General features: G+C 45.4%; 1 protein-coding gene across 7 annotated transcripts in view; it reads right to left on the minus strand.

The window, feature by feature from the left end:
• Nucleotides 1-10,000, minus strand: part of Trim2 (tripartite motif containing 2) — a 160,888-nt gene that overhangs the window by 28,511 nt on the left and 122,377 nt on the right. For all 7 annotated transcript variants that reach the window (XM_037206695.1, XM_037206694.1, XM_037206693.1 and 4 more), the window contains exons 4-6: nt 8,105-8,256; nt 6,979-7,159; nt 5,392-6,115 (exon numbers count right to left, since the gene is read on the minus strand). In XM_037206695.1, coding sequence (XP_037062590.1) covers nt 5,392-6,115; nt 6,979-7,159; nt 8,105-8,256 — 1,057 coding nt within the window. The remainder of the gene's footprint in view (nt 1-5,391; nt 6,116-6,978; nt 7,160-8,104; nt 8,257-10,000) is intronic.

Genomic DNA, 10,000 nt, shown 5'->3' on the forward strand with positions numbered 1-10,000 from the left:
TATCTTATCCTGATAATATCGCTTTTGAGGAGCAGGACTGAGGGGTTGGGGGAGAGAGAGCTCTGATTCGTGGCATTTGCCCATTTCCAAAGAATAAATGATCCTTGGTGATTTCAAGTAAATACTATAGAATTATTAAATAAGCTAGTGCTAGCAGCCTCCAGCATACCTAATATTATTTATTTCAATCACACACACACACACACACACACACACACACACACACACACAGGTATATTATATTGCAGAGTTAAGGGAACTGAAAACACTACTATCAGTAAGATGAATACCTGACTCAAAAAATGCCTGCTCCCTTCTCCTGCTTCTAATCACCATATAGAATTCTTTTAACCTGTTTTTATTTTGTTTTGCTTTTGGTTTTGGTTTGTGTGTATGTGTGTTTGTTTATTTGGAGGAGTGGAGTCAAGACAGGGTCTCACTATATAGCCCTGGCTGTCCTGAAACTCACTATGTAGACCAGGCTGATCTTCAACTCAAGGCATGAGCCACCATGCCCAGCTTGAGTTCCTTTAACTTGTATCACTAACATTTCCTTGATGCTCCTGATTAAAGAATTATTCCAGGGACCAAACCTGGGCCACCAAGCTTGGGGAAAAAAGTGCCTTTACTGACTGAGCCATCTCACTGGCCCAAGGAAAGGGTATTTAGATCATGTAGGTTATGTCTTGATGCTATTCCAGTAGACTTCTGAGTACTGCTGGGGATGACAGATGATATAATGGCATCATCCTTCACCTCAAGGAATTTACAGTCTTGTTGGTAGTAAGACAGAGGTATAAAAAATAATAGCAATCACTGTGGATTTTAAAAGAGAAAAGTAATAGGATTCAGGCTTGGAAGTGATCAAGTGTGAGGCACAGAGGGTGTTTGAAGAACATTGGGTTCCCACACAGATTTGTCCAGTCACATTCACTTTTCAGTCTTCTGATCTTCACTCTCTCAGTATAAGACGTGAGTGATATGAACCTATCAATCATATTCTCTCTCCTTCACCTTTCCTTTGCTCTTTGCATTGGTCCCTCTGCCTGTATGCTATTTCCATCTGTTGACTTGAGTTAAGCCCTATTAAATTCTGGCTTAAACTCATTATTATAGCTTTCCATCACTAGCTCTCAGTAGTTGGCCAAGTTGGTCATGTATCTGTCACACCAGAATTGTAAGCTCAGAAAGGAGATCACATTTCTGTCATCTCTATAATATATTCATTACTTAGCATAAGGTACCAGGTGCCCTAAAAATGTTTTGTTTTGTTTATTGAGCTTCATTACTTCATCATGAGTGCTGACTTTTACTACAGTCTTGCTATGGGATGTCGTTCTGTATGCTGTGAATGTGTGTTGCTCTGACTGGTTGATAAATAAAACTGCATTGGCCTATGGCAGGGCAGGATGGAGCCAGGCAGGAAAATCTAAGCAAGATAGGAGAGAAGAAAGGAGAGTGGGGCAGACACTGCTAGCCGCTGCCAGGAGAAGCAAGATGTAAAGTACCAGTAAGCCACAAGCCACGTGGCAAAGTATAGATTTATAGAAATGGGTTAATTTAAGATATAAGAACTAGCTAGCGAGAAGCCTGCCATGGCCATAGTTTAAAAATAATATAAGCCTCTGTGTGTTTATTTTGGTCTGAGTGACCTCGGGACTGGGCAGGACACAGAAAAACTTCCAACTACAGAGTCTAGATTAGGACCTGAAGTTAAAGAATTAAAACAACAAGCGCACGCCTTTAATCCCAGCACTCGGGAGCAGAGCCAGGTGGATCTCTGTGAGTCTGAGGCCAGCCTGGACTACAAAGTGAGTCCCAGGAAAGGCGCAAAGCTACACAGAGAAAACCCTGTCTCAAAAAACCAAAAAAAAAAAAAAAGAATTAAAACAACAACAAAAACTCTAGGGATATTTTTAACCAATAGTATGAAAGGTCTGAACACTGAACACCAAGAAACATTTATGAAAGAACTTCAGACGCCATTAATAAGTGAAAAGATATTCTGTGTTCATGGACTAGAATGCATACTGGTAAAATGTCCATACTACCCAAAGTAATCTACAAATTCAATGTAATTCTTACCAAAATTCCAATAACATTTTCACAGAAGTAGAAAAATAATGCTAAAATTCATATGTAACCACAGAAACCTCCAAAATGCTGAAGCAATTTTGAGGAAAAAGAGCAAAGCCAGAGGCATTACATTATCTGATTTCAACATCTACTTCAAAACTATTTGGACAAAACCAGAATAATATTAGGATCAAAAAGGCGCATATATTACTGGAATACAAGGCACAGAGGCCATCATGGAACATACCTATAATTCCAGGACTTGGCAGACCAAGGCAGGAGACTCTAGAGTTTAAGGTAAGCCTGGGCTTCACAGTATACAAAGCGAGACCCTGTCTCAGAAACAAAAACTCAACAGACCAAAAAAAGAACAGAGTGCTCAGAAATAAAGCCACACGTTTATGGTTAATTGATCTGTGACAAAGAACAGACAATGGGGACAGGAGAGTCCCTTCAACAAGTGGTGCCAGGAAATCCAGATGTCGACACGCAGATCATTAGATGCTGACCTCATAGCAAACACAAAGAGCAACTCAAATTGGGTTCTAGACTCAAAGCCTAGGACCTGAAACTGCAAATCCCACCCGAGGAGGCACAGAGGGAAGCTCATGGCACTGGCTTGAGCAATGGTGCTTTTAGGTGTGAGCCATACAGCACCAGCAACAAAACAGAATGGGAGAAATTTCATGGCAACCGTACATCTATTAAGGCATTAATATACAAAATACATAAGGAACCCGAATAATTTCATAATCTTTTTTTTAAAGTCTCTTCACTCTGGGGATTGTTTTGTTTGTCGAACAGAAGATTTTTAAGTTTAATGTTTTTACTTTTGTTACCAATTTTGCTAGGCTCATATAAGAAGAAATTAAGAGAATGATTGCTTATGCAACCCAGGCTGGTCCTGAACTCTCAATCTTTCTGCCTCAGCAGTATACCAGTACATCTAGCTCCAAACAACTCAATGGTGAGAAGACAAACTGGAGCCAGTGAGATGGCCCAGCAGGTTAAGATTTGTCACATAGACCTAGTGGTCTGAGCTGGATGCTTGGAACTCACAGAGGAAGGAGAGAAGCAACCACGAAGTTCTCCAACTTCCATGTGCACACTAAGATACTTGTGCCCCCTCCCCACATCACACACACACACACACACACACACACACACACACACACACAATAATAATAATAATAATAATAATAATACTTTAAAAAAGACAATGTGATTTAAACATGGGCAAAGGATCTCAATATCTAAATTCCTTAAAAGACATATAGGTAGCCAACAAGTATATTAAAGTGGTCAGCATTACTAACCATGAGGAAAATGCAAATTAAAACAACCACTACCATCAAAAAGACTAGATAAATGTTGATGAAGATGTGGATAAAGGGAAACCTTACCACACTTGTAGCCACTATGTATGTAAACAGTGTGAATGTTCTTCATAGAATTAAGAATAGAACTAACATAGTCCAAGACTAGGATTCCCCCCCCAAAAAAAAGAAACCAAATGTCAAAGTATTTGAAAGTGTGTCAAAGAGAATACTACTAGCTCTCTCTCTCTCCTCTCCCCCTCCCTCCTCCCTCCCCTCCTTCTCTCTCTCTCTCTCTCTCTCTCTCTCTCTCTCTCTCTCTCTCTGACAACATGGAAGAATCTAGAGGACAATTTTGCATTTTACAGACATGGAAGCTGAAGTTGGGGAACGCAGAAATATATGCCTAAGGCGTAAGTGGAGGAACTGGAGTGGCAGGATCCAGTCCTGTGTCTGTCCCAGCTTGTCCCTGTACCCACAGGTGGCCAATAAAGGCATGCTCTGAACAGACAAGTTTTATGTCATTCCACAGTCCTTACCACAATTCACAGTAGAATTGGGCAACTCGGCCCACAAATGTTCCAAGGAGCCTTAGTTTCCCAGGCTGGTCCATGGAAAACAGATGGGAAAAGTTGGCCAGCACTGTTAATCCTTCCCTTTCATAGGACACAGTGCATATCAGCAGATTCCCATCCTGGGAAGTTCTGCGGTAGAAAAATCTGTTTTCCTTCTAGGTGTGTCAGTCAACAGACTGTGTAGCACTCTCAGGCCCTGGATGGAGACACCACAGGGGGGATGAGCGGGCTGCAGGAAAAACACCACAGGGGGATGAGCAGGCTGCAGGAAAGACACCACAGGGGAGTGAGCAGGCTGCAGGAAAAGACACCACAGGGGGATGAGCAGGCTGCAGGAAAAACACCACAGGGGGATGAGCAGGCTGCAGGAAAAGACACCACAGGGGGATGAGCAGGCTGCAGGAAAAACACCACAGGGGGAAGGAGGCAGGCTGCAGGAAAAGACACCACAGGGGGATGAGCAGGATGCAGGAAAAGACACCACAGGGGGATGAGCGGGATGCAGGAAAAGACACCACAGGGGGATGAGCAGGCTGCAGAAAAGACACCTCAGGGGGAAGGAGGCAGGCTGCAGAAAAGACACCTCAGGGGGAAGGAGGCAGGCTGCAGGTACTTTTTGAAACAAAATGCAAGCTTTTATTTTCCCTAAGAACGACTGAGCCCTTTGTGATTTATGTTTAGGCTGCTTTCTCTTGAGAAAGAAGCAGTGAAAACCAACATAAGTACAAAGCAACAGACAATAAATCAGGGAGGGGCAACTCTGCATTCCCATCTCTGAGCTCAGGCTACACCTTCCGGCTTCATCCCCAACCCACTGCCTTCTCCACCCTGCAGTCTGAGGGGCTGTTCTCTGCAAGGTTGGCTGGCCACACAGCGTGCCCCTCACAGCTGGCCCTCACGGGTCTCCCACTCCTTGCAGGAGTTGGGACAGAGAGGTATTAGAAATCCGTTTGTGGGTCTGCTACTGCCCAAACCCACAGATTTCACAGAAATACAAGTATTTGCCCGAGGCAAGGCTCTTTCTGCCTTTGGGTTAGGCAGGAGTCCTCCAAAGACACTCCCACCAGCGTGAGAGTGATTCTGTGAATCCTTTAAAATATCCAGGTTACGAATGTTGGAGATTCTCTATTTTTCTTTTTGCTTATTTTCAGTTTCTCACTGGCAGTACTTACTTCTTGAAAAGGAGAAGGCTGAAGAGGAGGAAGGGAGAGGAGGAGGAGAAAAGAGAGGAGGAGGGGGGAAGGGAGAAGGAAAAAGATGGGGGGAGGAGGAAGAAGAACATTTGCAAAGAGCCTACAGAAGCTAGCCTAATACAACCAGAAGCTCCCCCACCTGCTCCTCCGAAGTGTAGGATCCCCACTGGCAGGAACGCTTGCCGGGTGGCTCCCTAGCCACTCAGTCCAGGCACAGCACCCACTCCTTACCCACTCGGAAGATCAGGTCGTCCTCGATGGGGTTCTCTTTTCGCTTGCCGGTGCTGTACATGCTGGCGGGTCTCTTCACAGCCTTCTGCTTGACGTGGCCGCTCCCGGGGGACTTGACGCGCCGCTTCACGCCCTCGGTGGTGGGGGACACATCGGCAGAGCGGATGACCTTGAGTTTGAACGGGCTGCCTCGGATGTGCTGGTCGTAGAGCCTGAGGGACAGGGTGAAGTCCCCCTCCTTCTGCACGGTGTACAGGAACTCGTAGGTGCCGTTCTTATTGTCCAGGATCTCTCCGTCCGCCACGCTGCCGTCGGGGGTGCTGAGCTCGGCGGTGAGGTACGCGTTGCCTGTCTTGCAGAGCTCTCCGTCTTTGTCTTTCGTGGTTATGGTGACGGACATGGGCTGCCCGATGATGGTCTGCCGAAGCCCCTCGCCCGTGGCCACCGTCTCCGAGGCGACAGCGTTCGTGGTGAGGATGGTCCCTAGGTTGTGGATGGACTTCTTCAGTCCCTCGGTTTCCACGATGAAATCCAGTTGGTCGTTCTCGCGCGGGTGCAGGGGGAAGTCCTGGTCCGCCAGTTCGTTCAGCTTCTCGCTCATCTGCTTCTTCACCAGCAGCACCTCCGTCTCCGTGCCATGGTTGAGGGCCTGCGCCGTGAAGTTGCTGCAGCTCTTAATGCTCTCCTGGCCTTGGAGCAGGGTATCCAGCTGCGACTGCAGCACCTGCCAGGTACACAGAAACAGTGAGCACTTCCTACAGGACACAGCGCAGCCTGCGGGACGCTTGCCAAGGAGCTGGGGCAGAGCCCTCCGCCCAAAAGAACCAGCTTCTATACCCGCCCACTCAGGTGGCTCCGCACCGGCTGCATTCCATTTAACCCAGTGAACCCATGCAAAATGCTAAATTGCCTTTCCAGTGCCTTCTGGAGATTTCCCTTCCGCCTCACCTTGCCTCATCACTCACACGTGCCTTTCTTGGGTCATCTGTTTACACGGGGCAAAGCAGAAAGGACACTACCTAGAGTGTGGCTACACAATTGTCTGCTTGATGTGAAATAGTCATTACTCCGTGGCTTTCCCTAACCTTCAGAGCTGCCTGGTCACCACCTCAAGGAACAAAAACCAACCATTTGAGAAGTCTCCGCATTTGAATACCAGAAGCTCTCCTCCCCGGCTTGGTGAACAGCCTGAACAAAGGCTGCAGTCAGGATCCACTTTGAAGTTGAGGAACAGGTTAGTGTGGGTGAGAGCAGTTAAGAGACTCTCCCACATTATAATTAAGGGAGGAAAACATTCCAGGCAACTCTAAACCCTGAAAACATCATGATATGCAACCTCTCCTTATGTCAAACTATACATTGCTACAGAAGGTCACAGAATCCCAGTTTTGCCAAAAGAAAAACGGGGGTGGGGGTGGGGTGAGTGGGGAATTCTCTACTAAATGAGAACAGGAGTTCACAGCACAGTGGTGACATTTAAGGACCTGTGTAGGCCCCTGCCGCCACTGCTGCTGTTAGAACGCTCTGAATGGAGCGGCCCTGGCGTCACACCTCCTACAGGAAACCTGTAGGACAGCAGAACCTTACTTTGTGTTTGAGGCCATAGTTGACCTCCAGCTCCATGAGCAGCACGCTCTTGCGAACATTTAAAGTCTTCTGCAGCTCATCAAAGGTGGAGTGGATGTCATCTACGATGCTGGCCTTTTGGTTGGTTAACTGATGGATGATTTCTGAGATGAACTGAAGAGCAGAATCTATTTCTGGGAGTCTGAGAGACAGGAGAGTCGTTAACCATCATTAACCCAGAAGTATTCCAAAGTCTACCTACACCTTTCAGTTTCTCTAAAAGAAGAATGCCTTTTTTATGCTGCTTCTTACCATCTTTAAAAAGCAATAGAACCAATGTGACTTTCAGGGTCACATCTCTTTCAGTCTGTCTTCAACCATAGACTGTTAATTATGGATGGTGTGATATTCCTTGTCGTAGAAGATTGCCTTGTGCATATAGAATGTTTAACAGTTTAATGTTTAGAGTGCTCTCTCCTCTACCCAATGCCAACAGCATATCCCCACCCCACCAATGCTAGGACCCCAAAATGCCTTTAGGTATTGTCAAGCATTCTGGGTGGGTGGGGTTGGTCAGAATTGCCTGTGGTAAAAAAATCACTATATTCTATATGTCTAGCTTTATCATTTTTTCCCCCAGTCATATAAACTTAGCTGAACTCAGAGTATCTGGAGAACTTCTTGTAAGTATCCAAGTTCCTTTAAGTAACATTGAAAGACTACACTTTTCTCACTGAGACTTTTGACTATTTTGTCTCGTTTTTCAACTGGTTGTTGATGTCTTCTTTTCGGTCTCTCTCATAAAGGACATGGTACTACTTTTATTTGTGTCCATGCCAAAGGAAAAAAAAAAACCCGAAAACAAACACTCTAGGAAAATTGAGCAATCACTGCTCAGCACGATTGTATGGGGCTCGGCAGAGAAGAGCCATCCCAGCCGCCACCACAGCCCAGAAGTATGGCAACAGCTCTCAGGAAAACCTTGGTTCTGGTTCCAGGCAGGAAATTCAGAGATCTCATGATCAAGAAGAATGTAGGACATACAGAGTCATATGTACAGGCTAGCATGACTCTACCATCTCAGATACCAGACGTCGAGGCCAGGCCTCACATGGGGTGGGGTGGGGAGTCTGGAGGGGCACGGCACCTTTTGTTGACTGCATCCAGCTGGACCTGGAGTGAGGCCTTGTGCTGTTCTACCACATCCTTCAGGGGTACGGTGGGGTGCTCCGCATGCTCCCCCTCGGTGCACTCCCGACACATGGCCGTCTCACAGGACTGGCAGTAGAATTCCATCACCTGTGGGAACACAGAGCGCTTACTCTGCAGGAAGCACATATATACATGCTCCCCCTTCCTTCTCAGTCATGAAAGCTGTTGGCATCACAGGGGCTAAGCTTCGACATGACAGGCCTCAAGCAGAGGTGCATCTGACTCCAAAGCCGCTGCTGTGGCTCTCAGACACGTGGGCCTTAGAACCTAAGTTCTTTATAAAGTACTGAGGACTTCAAAAGAGCTTTTGAGCCAGGCATGGTGGTGGAAATCTTTAGTCCTAGCACTCAGGAGGCAGAGGAAGATGGAACTCTGTAAGTTCCAGGCCAACGTGGTCTACATAGAAAGTTCCAAGGCAGCCACGGCTGTACAGTGAAACCCTGTCTCAAAAACAAACAAAAAGGAGCTTTGATATCTATGGATTCTTTCCTTCCCATGGATATTTGTCATATTAAAAATGAAACAAAAATTTATTTATTAATGTACTGAAAGTAAAGCCACTTAAGTACTACTGTTGGCTAACAAATAATAATAATCGGTGAAAAACAATATTTGCAAGACAGAAAATGTTGGGAGGAACACGGCATGGCTTTGCATTTCAGCACATCTCGGCAGTGTTCAGCTTGATAAGAGACATCTGAATTCTCCTCTGTTTCTGTGTCATTCTATGATGACAGAACCCGTCACCCAGATTCCGGGAAGTTCCACCACACACACCTGAGAGAAAGAGTGAAAAAGACAAGTGCTACCTTTCTATTTTCGTGCTATGAATGCAGTATGCACCTGTGTCTCTGAGATTATCTTAATCTTATAAAACTGACACCGCATTTCCCATGTCACCCGAGGCCAACACTGAACTGCCACATGCTGCTTGTGAGAGAAGAGAGTGCCGCCTCGAGTGTGGAAGGGGTTAGACCGTGGCAATGTTTATTTAGAAGTTAGTCAGTGTGCATGCTGTGTTTAGAAATCTCAAATACTATGCCGTATGACTTGCATTTTCTGCTCTGAATTCAATGTCTTCCGCAGTCTGAGAAGTGAGATGACGGAGGAGGAAATTATAAGGAAAGAAAAGGACATGAAGTCTTATATGGACACTAAAAATCTAAAAAACGTCATCAAGACCAGAGCCCATCATCCTACGGTTACTAACCCCTTCTTACTCTATTTATTTTGCTTTATGTCTGAGTGTTTTGCCAGGTTCTTGCAGAAGAAGAGGTCCCATCCTAGGAACAGGAGTTGCAGATGATTCTAAGTGGCCATGTGGGTGCTGGGAATTGAACCCAGATTCTCGACAAAAGCAGCTAATGCTCTAACCACTGAGCAATCTCTCCAGCCACTCTTCTTAATTTATATTTTCAACAGTTGGTGGCAGGAGAGTGGACTTACTGAGTAAGGAAACCTCTGCCATATCACTAACTGATGACTAAGCTAAGCTAATGGAACATATTCCAGTGGTTACACATGACAAAAAATGTAACCTTTACAAAACTGGTCCAGAAAAGTCACTAAGAAAAAAAAAATGTATAACAGAGAGAAAATAGGATTTCTAGAGTTGCTGCAATACTTTCTTTCTTTCTTTTTCTTAAAGATAGAATCTCCCTCTGTAGCCTAGGCTACCCTCAAACTCACCACCTCCCTGCTTTAGCCTCTTAAGTAGTTACAATTGAAGGTGTATGACACCATGCACACCCTTCATCACAGTATTTTAAATGCCTTAATTTCTAATGAAAAAATAATAAGTCATAAAAAATGAGAGAGAGAGAGAGAGAGA

Source organism: Peromyscus leucopus, chromosome 6, assembly GCF_004664715.2.
Source record: "Peromyscus leucopus breed LL Stock chromosome 6, UCI_PerLeu_2.1, whole genome shotgun sequence".
Lineage (NCBI taxonomy): Eukaryota > Metazoa > Chordata > Mammalia > Rodentia > Cricetidae > Peromyscus > Peromyscus leucopus.